Source organism: Cupressus sempervirens, chromosome 8 (assembly GCF_028749045.1).
Source record: "Cupressus sempervirens isolate cs-2001-9-10 chromosome 8, ASM2874904v1, whole genome shotgun sequence".
Taxonomy (NCBI): Eukaryota; Viridiplantae; Streptophyta; class Pinopsida; order Cupressales; family Cupressaceae; genus Cupressus; species Cupressus sempervirens.
In genome coordinates this window covers 226,426,170-226,444,582 of record NC_143125.1, presented here as the reverse complement: position 1 = coordinate 226,444,582, position 18,413 = coordinate 226,426,170, and the positions used below count along the sequence as shown (strand labels likewise).

At 35.3% G+C, this 18,413-nt stretch overlaps 1 protein-coding gene across 2 annotated transcripts in view; it reads left to right on the top strand.

Moving 5' to 3' along the window:
* The window catches only part of RAD4 (DNA repair protein Rad4 family), a 189,051-nt gene that overhangs the window by 94,654 nt on the left and 75,984 nt on the right, over positions 1-18,413 (top strand). For both annotated transcript variants that reach the window (XM_089797296.1, XM_089797297.1), the window contains exons 4-5: positions 4-468; positions 660-752. In XM_089797296.1, the coding sequence (XP_089653422.1) occupies positions 4-468; positions 660-752 (558 nt within the window). The remainder of the gene's footprint in view (positions 1-3; positions 469-659; positions 753-18,413) is intronic.

Below are 18,413 nucleotides of genomic sequence, written 5' to 3'. Positions count from 1 at the left end.
CAGGGAAGAAAGAAACAAAAAACTGCAATTCATGGTGAAAATGCCATGTTTTATCAGCGGCAGTCATCTGAAACCAATTTTAATACACTTCCCAGTTGTGGAGTTGCGGCTAAAATGAATCTTGATTCTGAACCAAGTACAAAGATCAATGGTGAAAATCACATAAATAACGATTCTGCAGAAAGACATGAAAGCCAAGAAGCACTCTGTAAATCAGAAGATGACATAGATAACGATGGATTTGATAAATCAGAAGATGATATTGATAAAGATGGATTTGATAAATCAGAAGATGACATTGATAAAGATGGATTCGACTGGGAAGATGGCAATATTATGCCTTGTGCAGGAAGCGTGCAGGTTTATCCTAGACCGTGGAATGGAGAGATTACTGTTGAACTAGAGGATGGTGACATATCCAAGCAAGGAAAAAAACAAACAGTCCGAAGAGCAACAGCAAGAGATAAGGTGTTGAGTACTTTTATATGTTTTATCTTCGTTTATAACATCACATTGTAAGTCTCAAGATTCAGCATTTTTAGCTGTAAATAAGAATGTTGATGTTCAGAAATTTAATGACCATACTATATTTTATAGTTTTTTAAAGTTGACCAGGCTCTACAATTTAGAAAAGCAGTTTATGAGATTCTTTTTTACAGGAGTTTGCAGAGTTGGTTCATAAGGTGCACTTACTGTGTTTAATTGGAAGAGGAATGCTGATTGATGCTGCTTGCAATGATTCTCTTATTCAGGTACTATCTATCTCAATGACTGATTTGTGGTGCCTTAAAACTCTTGACATTTAAGCAGTCACAAATTTGAAAGAAACTGTAGGGAGGAAAATCAGCTTCATGTTCAAATTATGCCAATGGATAAATTTAAGCGTGAATCTACCATCTTTTACTGTTTCTCATAAATGTAAAATAATAAGCACTTCGCAATTTATTTTTGTACTTTTTCAAAAACCATTATATATACTTCTGTTTCTTTGCTATGGTTGATTTGCAAATTTTTAGTTTAATATGCTTATGCTATACAAATTATCTAATTCAGTTTGCTGCTTGCTTTAAATCTAACTGAATCATGCTTTCAATTTCTTTTCTTTCTCTACTTGGAAGTATTTAAATGATTTAAACTAGATAGTAATGTTCTGAGTGATGTACTCATATATTGATCCTTTATTTTCTCCTAATATGTGATCGGAAATTTAAAAGCAGAAATAGATTGAAATAAGTTTGAAGCACATGCTGTTATTATTTATGAACAATCCTTTACATTGCCTCTCTAGTCAACGTTATCTGTAGATGCATTTACAAGAGTTAAAAAATGTTCAATGAATGGAGTGCTGTATTGAAATCAGTGTACGAGTGTATGTAGGTACTAGGTACTGTTTGGTACACAATAAATTTCAAAATTAGTAAAAACAAAATGAATTTTCGTAACTCCAAGGGTTTGTTGTGTAATGATAATGCGGGACACTCATAGGAAGCATGCTTGGATTGAAATTCTCTATCACTGTAATGAGGCAGCTTATAACCCTAGCAAACATTGTGTGAGATATTATTTTGTGGATGACAATATTTGGGGAGACTTACCTATGATTCATCACACTTGATTTGGCTCATGCAAGTGTATGATGTGCCAGGAACATAAAAGAAAAAACATTTTGGAGCAAACAAATATGAAATATTCTATGCTCCATAGAGTTTTTTGGGATGGGGATGTTTTAGGGGACAGGGACGTGTTTCGGTACGGGTACGGGTCAAAGCCAAAATATAGGGGACGGGAGCTCAGTTGACGACGATTAAAAAAATATGGGATTTTTCATATATAGAATATTAGAGATTTAATTTAAATATGCATGTCATAACATTGATAAACCATTCACCATAGAGTCAAAGACATTTTAGAAGATCAATACATGGAAATTGAAAACTATCAAGATTCAAATGACAATATGTATATGAAATATTTGAATATCGCATACATATAGCAAAAATGCCCTAAGGTTCTAAGTATCAATGTATCATGCATGAAATCAAAATGACATAATGATAAAATAAATACTGGAAAAGAGATGTCCAACTCCATAATAATCAAAAGCAATAACGTATTTGAGTATTTGCAAAGCAGAAAGCCAAATATATGGCTGCCCTCTAGGAATCTAAATCTATATCTAAATCAAGATCACCGCCAACCTCTTCCTTTAAATCACTGGCAGGGTTAGGCAGAGGGTCCTCATCCAATGAAACATCAAGCAACCTTGGAGATGTGTCATCCTCATCAATTTGCAACGCATTCTCGAGATTAACATCCCACATTTTTGGTACTCAAGACTATGCCACTCTTGGAGTCGTAATACACTTTACAACCACAAGCTTCTCCGATCATCTAGTGGTAAGGTTGTTCCTCTTGACTGATTTGATGAAGTTTTATGTAGATCAATTCCTCTCTGCAGCAGAGGAACTTGCAGCCTGTGAAAGAAGACAAATGACAAGAGCATTCATCTCAGGTGCATCTCTGCCATGAAATGTCCACCCAACAATCAGGTCCCTTTGAGCTAATGTAGCTCTACTAGTTCTTGCCTTTGGTCTACCAAAATTTGGACCACGAAGATTGGCAAAGTCAAGCCATTGCCCTTGGATTTTTGTAGCATCTTCTGAATTATACATTTTTGAAAGGGCCTTGAAGAAGGCCTCCTTCACCTATATTGAATAAAGAAAAATTTAGAAGTTAGAATTTAGAAACTTTTCAGATAAATTAAAATTTAAAAAACATAATAAAAAATCAGAAATCTTAAACTATTAAAAACTTAAACTTTAAAACTTAAAGTAAATTAAACTTACCTCCTCCTCAATAGGCCTTGGTGCATGCCATTTAGGATTGTCTGCATAGGTTGCCATATGAAGTGAGGTGTTCATTATGTTCCACCTTTTCATCACAATGCATTTAAGATGCTTCTCATGGAACTCCAAAGTAACTTCGTTGTTTTTAATAGCTTGCTTGATCTGCCCAAGCATACTATCAAAGGTCTTGTAAATCTCTCCAAGGCTAGGAGAGTCAGTATCAACATATCCAATGACCTGTGCAATAGGATCAATGAAGGAACAAATGTATCTGCAAATGAAAGCAAATTATAAATAAGAAATATTACAATTTTAAAAAAAATAGCAAATGCTTAAATCAGAAATATTTTTATTAAATCAGCAATAACAATTATGATGTGAATTATTTAAGTTTCTTACCTTATTGTGGTCCACCAGTTATCATCCAAGATTCTTTATTTCACAATTCTTCCATCTATGGTGCTTGATTCATGCCATCTATTCCACTCTGCATTGACCACCATGGATTGTAAGGCCTCTTGGAACTCAAGCATCCTCTCCAACAAAATGAAATAGCTCGGTGACCACGGGTTCGAGGAATTCTTTCTTGGAAAATTTCCTACATAATGCAAGAGATGTGTGATGATTGCAAATAAACGTTTGCATATCTCTAGCCTCAGACACCATAGCCTCAAATTAATTTTCCCAAAGTCCTTCAAGGTGTTATTCATTGCATGTACGCAGCACGGGGTCCAAAATATGTCTGTAGGTACTCTCTAGTATCAATCTAGCTGATTCACACACCTGGGCTGAATCAGTGACTACTTGCACAACATTTGAAGCCCCTACCTCTTCTATAGCATCCTTCAAACTCTAAAATTGGAAGGATGCATCCTTTCTTTTTGCTGAACAATCAATGACTCTAAGAAAAATAGGCCCCTATTGTACTGGTGACAATAAGATTGATGAGCGGCCGACGTTTGATATCAGTCCACCCATCCATGATGATAGAGCATCCATCACTCCTCCATGTTTGTCTCATATCCTCCATCAAAATGTTTACTTTTGAGTATTCTTTGTTAAGGATAGTGGTGCGTAATTTAGTCTCTCCTGTCGGTATAAATGAGGGACCAACAACATATACATCTCTGCACATCTATCTGTGGAATGAGGAGTGAGAAACATGGAATGGTATACCATGAGTAAAAAGAAATCTGCCAATGTACTCTTCAACATTCTCTTTGGCTTGTATGTTAAAATGTTCAGCCACATTTGTATCTCTTGTCCTTTCCCTTCCCTTTACTAGTAGTGCTAGTGGGAGTGAATGTGGGTGTGGGTGTGGTACCTATTTGACTCCCTGCTTTCAATGTTCCCCCTCCACATGCAACTTATCGGCCTCAAGTGTTTCCTCAGTTGTATTTTTTTTTGTAACTTTTCACCCTTAACCACCTATCCATAAAAGATGACAATACACTCTTGTTTAACTCCCAAAATAATGTTTCTTACATATATTGTACTTCCATTCCCTACTACCCCCCAAAATTTTCTTCTTGTTGTCTACTTTGGTGGCAAATTGTAGGAGAGGTTTCTTAGGGTTCTATAGGCCTTTGGCATTTTTTTTGAGGGCTTTGGAAGGGAATTCAAATGGATTGGGCATTGCATCTTCCATAGGGACATTTATATCTGCTGAAGAATCATCTGTGGCTGCCCTAGGTCGTTTTCTTGGTCTTTGTAAATGTGATAGTTGAGTTTCTTGCATGGCAACATCCATGTGATCACTATTTCCGTCACGCTCACTGTTGCTCATGTTTATGGATTTTGTAATGTATTATATTGCTGCAAGTTATGGAAAAAAAAAAGATTTCAGCGTTTCATTTTACATGCCCTCTATGTGATGAAAAAAATGAAAATTGGCAACAAATAACAATTAACTTTGAATCAAACAAGAAGAAAACTAAATACATACCTAAAGTGAAGAATAAATGAAGGCAAAACCTCCTCTTGCACCTCCAAAATGCACTCCTCTCTTATCACAACTAGCAAATAACTCCAAATGAAAAAAAGGACTGGAGTCTTGTTTTTTAAAGTCATAGTAGGGTTTTATTTTAAGCCAAAATAGGGTTTTATTTTTTTTATCATACCTATGGGACGCGTCCCTGTGGAACATAGGAAATATTTGATATTTCTAGAAAGTGTAGTACCAATTTATTATTAAATACTCAAATCTATCTGAATTCTGCTGTAATACCTTTATATTCATAGGGCATCCGAAGGCCTGCTGAATATTCCGCCATTTGTATCTTATTTGTAACCACTTAAATTTAATTAAAAATACATTTTTTTTGCAAAACTCAATGAGAAGATGCATGCAATGAATTAATTAAAGAGAACACAAAGGAAACAAGCAAAGTTTAGATATATATAACTGCATAGTAGGTAGAAATTCACATTTTCATGCAGAATGCTAATGGCGCGAAGCAAAATATTAAATAGTTTCTATCAAACTAGAAGTAAATACTAAATACATCAATACAATCACATCTTCCTCTTCCTAGTTTTACTAGCAGAAAATGAAACTGGTAAACAAGAAAATACATCAATACAATCAAATTCACTCAAATCTGCCTTCAATATCTTGCAATCACCTAAGAATGCCTTGGAACCCTTCTTCTCTCCACTCCTCAAGCTTCCAAATGCTGAAAATGAAACTAGTAAACGAAAAAAACTTTTTTTCGCCTTTAACACCGTTGTCAGTCATGTAGCCGAGTTAGGTAACAACTCACCGAGTTTTTAAACTCGGCAATTAATTTGCTTGGAAACCAAAAAAAAACGACGAGTTTTTGAGAAGTGTCGAGTCGCAATTTTTTCTAGGATTTACTCGCCCGGCTAGAAAACTTGGCGATCGCGGATTATGCCAACTATATTTTGAATAACTTGTTTTGTTACATATCATTCTGAGATGATCTCAATATGTTCCTTATGCTTTTAGTATTGCTATGAATAGATATTGCCGCAGTTACATGTGTCTTCCTTTGAGATTTGTTGGACCTTAATTGAATCATGATGTCCTTTTTTTTTGTGATTACATGATGGATATTCCTTTAGCCATCTCTTATTTGATGTTTGTATATCTTCTACCCTGCAGGATGGTAGGATCATGCTCTGAATCCATTGTAATGTCCCTTGTTTGCTTTATGAGATTTAGGACTATTTCAATTTCAAGGAATGTCTTTCTATCAAAACTTGTACCCAATTTATTAATATCTATTGATCTTCAACCTGATTTAAATAATTGATGGCATATTCTTTTAAGATATAATCTATAGAGAAGGGTTGATGAAATGATCAATGAGATTGATAGTTGTATACTTAAAATAGCTATCATATAAATCATGCGAATTTTGATTTAATGCTGCTCTTATATCAGGAATGTATGAATGCAACTATATTGGTTATGCCATCAAATTGATAATAATCCAAGAATGACCATTTCAATTATTGATATGATGAATTGATATGTGACTTCAGAAGGAATAGTTATTGATCTACGAATATATAGGTGTAATATCTTATATAATTTTGCAGAGATGTTTTTTTATCACTCCCGTTGTATATATTATTCTGATCGGAGTATGATAAAGATTAGCTCAACATTTCAGATTTAGAGACATTATTCAATCTATTAATATGTTGAAGTTTAATCCCGATTTCGGTATGTAATCTCCAATGTAATCCATAAGTGTCATCTCTATTATCTGCTGAATGTAGGCATCCATGTCTAACACGTCTGTCGTTCATTGACTGATCCAGTCACTAGCCAAGAATAGAATATATCACTCTTTTCGTATATTCTTGTTTATCCTTTCTATTGACGAAGGATAATGATCACTTATTCCCCATTTGCTGTGGTATACCTAAAGAATTTAATTCTTGATTCCCTTCTTCGGCCCCTCTATCTGAAATACCTTCTAATCTACTTTGATAAGAATTCCTCCATGAAATTTTCTCACTGGTCACCAATTAACATAGTTACACAAAAAGGTAAATAATATTTATACATCCACGGCTTCCCAATCTTCAGTGTCGCCGTCCATTTTGAGCTGCAGCTTAACTTACATAGTTTGGCATACATCAATAAATTCTAGCACCATGTAACGCTTGTATAGACAATGGTGAAACTCTATTTATCCATATAATAAAGTTTGTTTTTAGTATTTGAATGTACAGACTTACGCCCTCTTCCATAGTTCATAATAATATATTGATTGGGGTTCTAACTTACCCTTTTTACCGTTCCTCCCCCTTGTATGAGTTTCTAACTCATTGGATATTCCAGTGGTGATAATGTCATTGTTTTCTCATCCTTGAACATATGTGGTGCAAACTATATTTCATCTACCTTCTTTTCTTCTATACATTCTTCTTACTCTCTCAGAACATGCTTCTAGAGGTCCCTTGCCACTGGAATAAATTTTGAAGATGTGATGTTTGTCCTACAACTCAAATGTTTGTTGTGTTGGATGAAACGGTATTTGTGATTTCCAATCAACGTCTTTTACTTTTACTGCACACTGAATTCTTAATCTTCAAGATGCGATCCCTCTCTAAATATGGATGACAGTGCTTGCTTCCAAATTGCTTTTTCCCTTGAGTTAATATCATTTTCTTCCATTTAGTATTCCTTCTCTATATAATTTGATACCCCCCACATGGCAAATCAATGTGGAATATAAATATATGCTTGAATGGACATGGTGAACCCGCCATATGGTTATTTGACTAGTCATTTCTTAGTCTTATATCATTACCAATTAATAGTTGTCTCCTGTGTGTTTTATTGATGTCTTTACCTGTCTCTTGCTTCTGTGAGTTCTTTGACACAATACCTTGACCATGGTGCTTCCTTTATTAACCTTCTACTGTTGGTTATGTATGTAATGTGCATATACAATTTGATATCGAACATGTATAACCTTATAGTAGGATAGTATCTTCTTATAAATAGCATTCCCTCCACCGGCACTCATATGATTACCTTCATTTTGATACGTAAGCTCTTACCTCTAATTGCTATCTCCACATTGATTCCACATGTCTTAAACAGTGTAACAAACGAATTTTCATAACTAATTTAAAACACCTAATATCTGATTTAATAAGTAACCGATTCCATTTCACAAGATAGTGACTTCCATTAACTAAATTTAACTAGGATAAAGTAACTGTTTTCTATTCTAACTGTCATTCATATTTAGTTGATGTAACGAAATAAATAAATGAATACATTGCTAACATTTTAACTGTTACTAACTGATATGATGTTCAGCTGAAAACAAAGTAACAACTATCTTCTATATCAACTAATATATTCATTCAATTTATGCTATTAGAAAATTAAACTATCTACTTAATCTTTTATGGATTTAAAGGTAAAAGTGCAAAAGAAAACATACAAAAATAATGGAGGAATCCCTTCATCATGTTGTTCAAGCCTCGGCATTGGTGAGAGGAGAAGCATTGACATAGGCTTAACCTCCCAACCTCGGACCATACTTATCCCCACACGGCCCTCCCTACCTCGGGATCGGGCTTGGGATGTTCTTAAGTCCAGCCATCTGAGCTACCCAGTGGTTTGAGTGCCCCATTAGTTATACCTATATAACTCATGACAATGGACAAACAAAAAGATCTCATGATTGGCACATATGCCTAAAACAACCTTGGCCAAGGATTTCAATTTGGGTTCGTAAACCCGGTCTCCACCACTCGACTTGACAACAGATTTCACTATCAGGACACATGCATGAGCTATTATGTGTTTTCATTACATAGTTATCTATATTTGATTTCATTCTTGGTTCTTGCAGGTTATCTCCACCTCTTCACCATTCATGGCTTCTTTGCCGGTGAATCCTAGGTGCTTGAAAGATTTAAACCATTCTATTTTATTTACACCTCTTTACCCTTCATGGCTTCTTTGTTGGTGAATTCCTTTGTGTTTGAGCATTATGATATTATTTACATCTCTGAAGAATGTTTGGGAAAAAGTGATATCACATGCATAAATATTGATTCATGCAGTTCAATTAAGTTTTCTATCTTTCAAATCCATAATTGAAACATCCTCAAGGTTACTCGATAAAAAATCAGAAAGTAAGATATCAGTTTGTATGCAAAGCTGACTATGGATGGAAGTTATGTATTCAAAATACACTTTTAGTCTACTATTTATATTATACAACAGCAACAAAATAATTAATGTTAAACGTATCCAACAAAGCACTGATTTCTTGGTATGATATTTAGAAAGGAAAGTAATGAAAGCCGACTGAAATCAGTTTAGACTTAACAAGGGAAATCACGGGACCTGTAAAAAATTTCATATTCTGCTAACCGCGACTGGAATTCTTGATCACCCACTGTTTATTTCCTTGCTCTAAATTCCTAACGCTGATAGAATTAAAGGGAGATAGGAATGAATCGAAACTTAGAACTTAGGAAGGGTTATAGTTCTAAGAACTTTCTCACTTGGCTCGATAAGAAGACGTAGCAGATGGAAGGAGAGTTAGAGAAAATGTAGAAGGGAAAAAAGGGTGATTTCAAATCGATTCATGATATTCTTTTTAATGGTCGGCCATGACTTCTCGACTACCATCGGTTATCAAGAAGGCTATTCGAATGCATCCTAAATTTCGAGTTTAGAAGGAAGAGAAATAAAGAGGGAAAAGGAATAAGGTGTTGAAGAGTTTTAAAATCTTATTTTATTATTATTATATGCTCTTATATACGTTTGCATATGTATATTGATGAGATGACATCATTAGATTATATTATTATAATTTATTGGTGCCATTTCATTTTTATATATGTGTTCGTATTTTAAGTGTTTATAATAATGATAAAATAAGAAAATTCAATAATAAATCTCTAAAGGTATGAATTATATTTAATTTAGATTACTTTATGTTTTAAATATATTATTTTCCTAATAGCTCATGCGGTCCCATAATGTAACCTGTGGTCAAGTCTTCATATCCTTTCTAAGGGAGTCTTAGGTCATACCTACCGATTCTGATGACTGAACCAAATGACCATCCCATTCCGATGATCCCATTTAGCAATGCTTCCCCTCTCTTCAGTCTTCTCCTGCAATCACCCAAGCAAAACATTCTCGCCAACACACTAATTCAAAATATATTGATCATTAAGTCAAATCAAATAATTGTTAATCATCTAATGACAGTTATAGGTTACGGGTTATTTCATCAATTTCTATAATAACTAACTCATTTCACATGATCATGAAAGAAATGATACGTTATCAGTTGGTACAACATATATAATTAACTAATTTGTTTCACATGATCAAGAAGAGAAATAATTTGTTAACAACGTATATAATTAACTAACTTGTTTTACATGATCAGGAAAAGGAATAATTCGTTAAACCAACAGTTATGATCAAATTAAAAATTAGGGCAAAATTTGGCATGTAACAAATAGTCTAGTGTGGTCGGCTACTCTAGCATCTCGACAACTTATTATTCCATATGGTATTGTTGGCCAAGACTAGTCTCTTTCATTATAATAATAACTTATATATTATAGAGTATATTATTAAAACACTATTAATTGTTTATATTGTACCATAAGTTTATTTGTTAAGTATTAAATCTTCATTCAGGATAGGGGACATCACATTCAAGCACAACATATAGAGTACACTAGCATAACAACACTTGCTAGGGCTACCTACTCTCCCTTTTATATGTCTTGCATTGGGTTACTAGCATGTCATATACACTCGGTAGACCATTTGACCTATCCTAGCATGTTCAAAAACCATTCTCATGGTATAGGAGTACTATATCATGGAGGTATAAAGCCGCCAACTCCGTTAGACCATTTAAATACGCCCCCGCCCCCCCTCCTTTCTTTCAACATGCTAAATCCCATATACAAGTAATGCATTCAAATTCACATATGCTAAATCCCATACACGAGTAAGACATTTTTAGTTTTTCTTTTTGTGTGATTCACAATAAGTTGTACACTTCTCATCGGGGGAATTAATCACACCCTTTCTCCTTTGCTTCTCTCCGTGAGTGATTTCTCTCTTATTATGATCTTGGAGCTAGCAAAGACTCAATCCCTTCGAGGCTTGATAGATTCTTTGTCTCCTCTATTACAATAAGATCATCTCGTGCATTGTGCTCTACTATACCAAGAGTTTGTGTTGATCCCATACTCTAACTATAGTGGGGGCTAAATGTGTCGTCTTAAATTGGAAGCAGTTCAATTTAATGATGGTTTAGCACCTATTTAGTGAGATTTAATACTAGACTTGCATTTAATTTGCTTTCTCCCATTTCTTCTTATTTCTTTTTATTCCTCCTAGATTGAATTTGGGTAGGACCTAATAGATCCTCCTTGGTATTCCCATTCTACGACGCAAAGCTTGAGGTAGGACCAATCTACTTGGGTCCTCTGTTGCCTTCCTCCAATTTCTCAAAATCTCTTTTCCGCACCAAAACAAGGTTTTCTTGAGTTTTGCACTGAAATTCTCGAAACTAGTTGATGTTTTGTGACTTTGAGGAAATCCCAAGAGTTGTTGGGTCTCAATGTTAGGGATGCAGTGCGTTATTGACCTGAGACCCATTTTGGGTCCCCTTCTTGGCCCCTATGTCAGGGTTGATCCGAGGTATTAATTTCTCGCCTAGTTGGCCAGCAGGAGAAAGTTTATTCTGAATCCTTTATAAGAACATCCATTTGCCTCATTTTGCATCTCATCATTTCACATGCTCAAGCACTCGAGCCTTCAAGCGTTGAAGCAATCTTCAAGTACATTTAAGTAGATCCTTTTATAAGCGATTGGAGAGGAAATCTCTTATATTCAAGGTGCTTTCAAGGAGTTTCAAGGAGTTCATTTGGGCTTCATCATCTCTTTCACATTCATGCTACAACCTTTCAAGATCTAGCTTCCTTCATTGGTGATGGTGGAGCTTGTCATCGAAAGAGGGCTTCTACTTTCATCCTTCTACATTCACATCCCCTTGATTCTTTCAATTGGTAAAGTGATCTAATTACATTTGATTTGAGATATCCTACTATTGTAAGGTGAATTTGTGCAGTTACTTTACATTTTCAACATTTGAATTATTTCAATTTCAAGGTTAATTCCTAGCTGGGGTTTGACCAAGGAAAACCCCCCATCAACAACACAAAACTATTTTTCTTGGAGGTTGCCGAACTTGGAGTGATGGGAAGAGACTAGGTAATCCACCAATTTCACCATTAGGGTTATAGATGAGCCCAATTACACAATCAACTACCTTTCTTTGTCGATACAGTAGAAACAAATCTTAGAAAGTATTTCTAGGTAGACTCCAAGTCACTAATGTGAGTGTTTCAAATCCTCTCTTAGGTTCCTAACTCTTCCCACATATTGAATCCCTTTGAAACTATGCATTCTCCTTGAGGTTCTGACCTTAACAAATTTGCAAAACCCTTACCATGGGCTTTTGCCTTTTACCACGTATCATGGGTGGAATGGGCCCCTGGCATCTTCTCAATACTAACTCAACCAATTCAGAAGAGTTCTACCCCTTACATCTCCCCAAACTCACAATTGGCTATACTAGACCTAGTTAGGAGGCTTAATTCCTATTAGGTTTGCCTAATTTGTTTTTAGGACTTATCTCCAAACTTCTCCAATGGACTATTCAAACAAATGGGCTTTTCAAACACCTTTTTGGGAGCTCTTTCAACCCCAAAAGATCAATTTCCGATTCTCTCAACAACTTACCAAATGCTTGTAGGGCTAGTTTGAGGATTAGGCCTAAGTAGGCCCAATTCGCAAAGAAAGTGCTAGGGTTTCTGACACCAGAACTTAACCAATGCTTCAGACACCTTGGGGCACACATACGAATTCCAAATTTACCATTAGATCGACCACTACAATTCAGCCCTTTCAACTACAATCAAAATTGCATGTTGTTGTAACTCGTGCACATTGAGATTCAGGGCTAGGGCATCATTTTTCTTGCAATTGTGTTAATCTCTCTGTCTAAAACCACTTGCATTCTATTATACACTCTCATAGCTTCAATTCCACCGAAGGCCACAATTTTTAAACGAGAGACATTTCTTGATGAAACCCTAGATTATGTTGTTAGATTAGTCTAGATAACAAAACAAATTTGCAACTTCCTTCAAACTATTCAAAATGAAATGAAACCAAGTGCAGATGAGGGTTAATACATTCTACTTTCTAAACATGTCATTGTATCATCTGAATTCATTTTTTGTACATAGTCCATAGCATAGTTAAATTGATAGAGAAATCAAAACAGTTTATTGCTTCCTTCACTCCAAAATCCTCCAACCAACATTAGGAGGTGAATCTTGGTTTTCACCTTTCATCTTTGCATAGGGTATTAGAGTCATTTTGCCCCTATATAGTTAGATTAAAGGGATTCAATTCTATAATTTGCCTGACAACTATTGCATTTGCACCGCCTAAACCCTTAATGATTTCAATCTCCTACTTAAATCGCAAAACAAATTAATTTGTAGGGCAAGGCATGACTTGAACACATTATCTCATTTCTTCTCACACAATTGAAAATCTTTAGTAATGCTGTTCGGTGAAATGCGAATCCTGAGGCTTGGTGCAAATTCATTCAGGTTTTTAACAATAAACTCTTATAAAGTTTCCACCCTTCAAATAGCTTATATATACTTAGTGCAATTCCATTCCTTCTATCCATTTTTTATCTCGAACCAATGAATAGCATTCTCCACATATTAATGTGTTGGTCACCTTCTTAATCTATGGTATATTTTACTGACTAGGATTATGAGAGATTCTGACTCGATGTATTATATATTCCGCTGGTGCTGACTTGTATATATTATGATCATTGATTGTAATCTGTCCCAAAATCTTTTGTTTTTCCTTCTATTCTTGATCGCTATTCCTCCACTGTAGTTGCTAACCAATTCATAATTGCTGAATGCATATAATTATTTATTAATTTTATTAATAAATAACTTATTAATATATTATTGTCAATAATTACTATATTGATAAATAGCTCACATGATATTATTATTTTCTATTAGTTCCTTTTTTTAAATATTAATTATTTAATTCTATTCTAGGGATTGGGACATTACACCTCTGCATCAAATTACTGATTTGAGTGATGAGAAATAAGTAGCAAATATCTTGTGCTAACACAATGGTAGGTAGTTCTCCGATTTTCCTTATTCTCAATTCCCAACTACTTCGTGGGCGTAACTAGTTTGCATGGAAGGTCAAACTTTTAAGTCAGCTCGAGTTTGAGGAAGTTTGGCACATGGTTAGAGAGCCACATTGCAACATAAGGCTTATGCTGATGAGCAAACAAAATTTGATCAAGCTGACATAAAGACAAAATTGATCATCATGCTAAGCATTTTTAACAAAATCCAGCCCAATTTGATCAAGCTGAAATAAAGGCAAAATTGATCATCATGCTTAGCATTTTTAACAAAAATTCAGCCCTTCGTCTAAGACTTTTCGACAACCAAAGATGCATGGGACCAGTTCAAGAGGGTGTATATGGTGAAGAATCAGAATCAGATATTACAATTACAAAGTCAGTTACACAGCCTGAAGAATGGAGAACAGTTGAAATCCTTTTACAAAAGGATTGTTGAGTTGAGAGCTTCCTTACAAACCTAGCCTTGGGAGAAGCAATTAATAATGCAGTCTTGGTGCCTATTGTTCAAGGGCACTAACAACTAGAATATCACACAACAAACACCTACTTTTGAGAACTTGGTAAATCTACTGCAAAAGAAGAGACTATAAGATAGGAACATGGTGAGGAGGATCATACGATGACTACTCATCATAAAGGTAAAGAAGCCAATGAAGCAGTCTGGTGGAGCACCAAAGTCTCGAAATTCATCTAAAATGCAGAAGTGTATGAAATGGTTGGACATAATGTGAACTTGTTTGTATAACTCCCTGGCCAAAGGATCATCCAACAAATCACATCTCAAGAAGCCATTTCAAAGTAGCAGTACAGAATGGGAGCAAAAGAACAAACAAAAATAACAAGACAATGTTGTTGAAGAAGAAGATTCTCGAGATGAGGAATGCATGTTTTTAGCCCACACTTTAGAAGATGTTCACAATCAACCTCAAGTTGGTATGTTAATTCAAGAGGAAAGTAAATGATTGGACAACATTGGACAACAGGGGTGGTTTTTGACATTAAAACCCCTTCATGGTCAAGTCTCTCTTGGAGATGATACGATGACATCCAAGGTATTGGCAACATCTCTTTGCAGTTTGGCATACATTGTTGCAGCACTTCGAAGTTTTACGTGTCCCAGAACTAACCAAAAATATACTATCTCTTAATCAATTTCTTGATCACAACTTGAGAAATAAGTTTGATTAAAACTAGGATAAAAAGGTATATGTTGCTTGTCATAAGTCTAGAAACTCCAAGATTGTTGCACGTGCCTCTGAAATTGGTAAATTGTTCAGGCTTGATACCATTGACAATAACAAGCCTTGGTGACAAAGGATAATGATCTCTTATGAAATATTCCAAACAAGGATATTGCTCCAAATCTGATATGGATTTTCAATTTTTGCCTTGTTTTGCTTCATTTCATCGCAAAATAACATCATGCAAAGGAAATGGTATAGGTTTCCAAGGAAGTAAGTTATTACAAACACAAATCTATTAATAATGATTCTGATATAAAACATGCATGGCTGTTGCATCAAATATATTCTATGCTCCACAGAGTTTTTGGGACGGGAACATTTTAGGGGGATGAGATTGTGTTTCTAGTATGGGTAGAGGTTGAAGCCAAAATTTGGGGGACGGGACCTCAGGGGACGACGATTAAAAACAAAGAGGATTTTTTAATATATAGAGTATTATTGTAATTTCCCCGTTTTTGGCAAGTTTGTGCAGTTGATGGAGTTAGCTCATCATAGCGACCTTTGTGAGTTGATAGGGTCATTTGGGGGTCCTAGTTGTGGACTTACTATTTTTAGTGAGTCTATTTTTGATAGTTACCACTTTAGGCAGTGCGGTGGGTGGCTTTGGTCGTTGGTCGTCAGTTGTAATGGATGAGGTTAATAATTGCATGAGCTGTTATTTATTAATTAATTAATTAAGTTGCATTATTATGATAATATTTATGTTATTATAATAATTACATTAAGAGAAATTTCTAAAAGAGTGTGTTGGAAAGTTTCAACTTTCAAGTGTTGAGTAAATTTGGGAAACTTCCTCAGTTTCTAAATTGGAGTTCTATTGGGAAACTTTTGCCAACAAGGGATTATAAATAGGAGCTCATTTCATTGGAAAAGGCATGCTTAGATGTTTATTTGCTTTTGTTTCCTTTGTGGCATTTTTTGAGTTTTGATATTTTGTTGCCCTTACTGAAGTATAAGGGTTGAGTCTGAGATTTTGAGAAGTTCTTGGCAATCGTGCTGAAGTATACAATTGGTCAACATCTCCTACTGTCTTTTTTGTGGCTAAGGAGAATAATTGTGATTATTATATTATTTTCTTATTGAGCATTTGGTTGAGGGTTTCTAAGTTTTCTGAGAATTGCTTGGGTTTTGTTGCAAATTGTTGTAGTGGTATAACAATTTGCCAATCATCTCCTATTGTATAATCTGTTCCTAAGGAGATAATTGTGTTGAAAGTATTCTGTGGATTTTTGGTGAAAGAATTATTGTGGAAGATTTGCCAATTTGTTGTGCATCGAAGGGTTTCAAATTTGACAATTTATTGGTTGCCGATTTTGCATCTAGAAAGCACCATTTGATGGTGGAGGGCTGATTTGGCATTTCGTAAGCCAAATCGATCTTTCTAGTGGCTGGATGGCTAGGGTTTTGGGCCTGCAAATTATCCTTGCTCATGTGGAAGACCAGTTTGCTACCACAGGTGTCTCAGCAAGGCTGGCAATCATTTCTTCTTGGTCTGCAATCTGCTCCTGGGTCAAGCAATCAGCTTGAGGGGGTTTGTGTTCATTATTTCCTACCTGCAGATTACCTATAGGAGGGTGCTGCTGCAGATCTGGGGATTATCGTGGTCTTTGGAAGGCAATTAAATACCTCCTTGAGGTTTGCAATCAGCACTTTATGTGATCAGTTCGAAGTTCGAACACTTGATGTAGGGGCTGGAAGTTGAGGCAAATCGTTTTGTCAATTCAAGAATCAGGTTCTTAATTGCAGATGTATATTTCCAGAAGCTCATGCAATGAGTTTTTGTAATCAGTTTGTTTTTAACCAATTCAAGTTGGTGTGATTTAGTAGTTAGAAATTGTCATTTCTTTGAAGCAATTTCCTATTTCAAAAATTCCAAAAAATATCATATATCCGAAAAAATTCAAAAAAAATCAGAAATACAACGAATAAAAAAATGTTCATGAAGCATCGGTATTTCAGTTAGGATCAAGTTTAGTTCATTACAATTAGGGACATAATTCAAATATGCATATTATAACATTGATAAACCATTCACCATAGAGTCATAGACATTTTCAAAAGATCAATACATGGAAAGTGAAAACTATCAAGATTCAAATGACAATATGATATATCTAAATATTGCATACATATAGAAAAAATGGCCAACGGCTCCAAGTATATGGCTGTCCTCTAGGAAACTAAATCTATATCTAAATCAAGATTTGCGCTAGCCTCTTCCTCTGAATCATTGGCGGGGATAGGTAGAGGGTCCTCATCCAATGGAACACCAATCAGCCTTGGACTTGTGTCATCCTCATCAATCTGCAATGCATCCTCGGGATTAACATCCCAACGTTGTGCTGGAGTCTGCCGATAGTCAAGACTTTGCTGCTCTTATAGTCGCAAACATCCCAATGTAGTGCTGGAGTCTGTTGATATTCAAGAATTTGTCGCTCCTATAGTCGCAATACACTATGAACAATCACAAGCTTCTGTCTAGAGGTGAGGTTGTTCCTCTTGACTGATTGGATGAAGCTATATGTAGATCAATTCCTCTCTGCAACAAGGAACTTGCAACCTGTAAAAGAAGATGAATGGCAAGAGCTCTCAGCTGAGGTGCATCTCTACCATGCCATTAGCACCATCCAATTGGGTCTGTTTGTGCTAATGCAACTCTGTTAGTCCTCGCCTTTGGTCTACCAAAAGTTGGACCATGAAGATTGGCAAAGTCAAGCCATTCCCCCCGAATTTTCGCAGCATCCTTTGAATTATACATTTTTGAAATGGCCTCAAAGAGGCCCTCCTTCACCTATATTGAACTAACAAAAGTTTAGAAGTTAGAATTTAGAAACTTTACAAATAAAATTAAAATTTCAAAAACATATAAAAAATTCAGAATTTTTAAATTGTTAAAAACTTGAACATAAATTAGGCTTACCTCATCAGCAGATGGAGGCACTCTCCCAGGCCTGCCATTTAGGATTGACTGCATAGTTTTCCATATGAAGTGGGGTGTTCATAGTGTTCCACCTTTTCATCACAATAGGCTTAAGATGCTCCTCGTAGAACTCCAAATTAGGTTCCTTGTTTCTAAT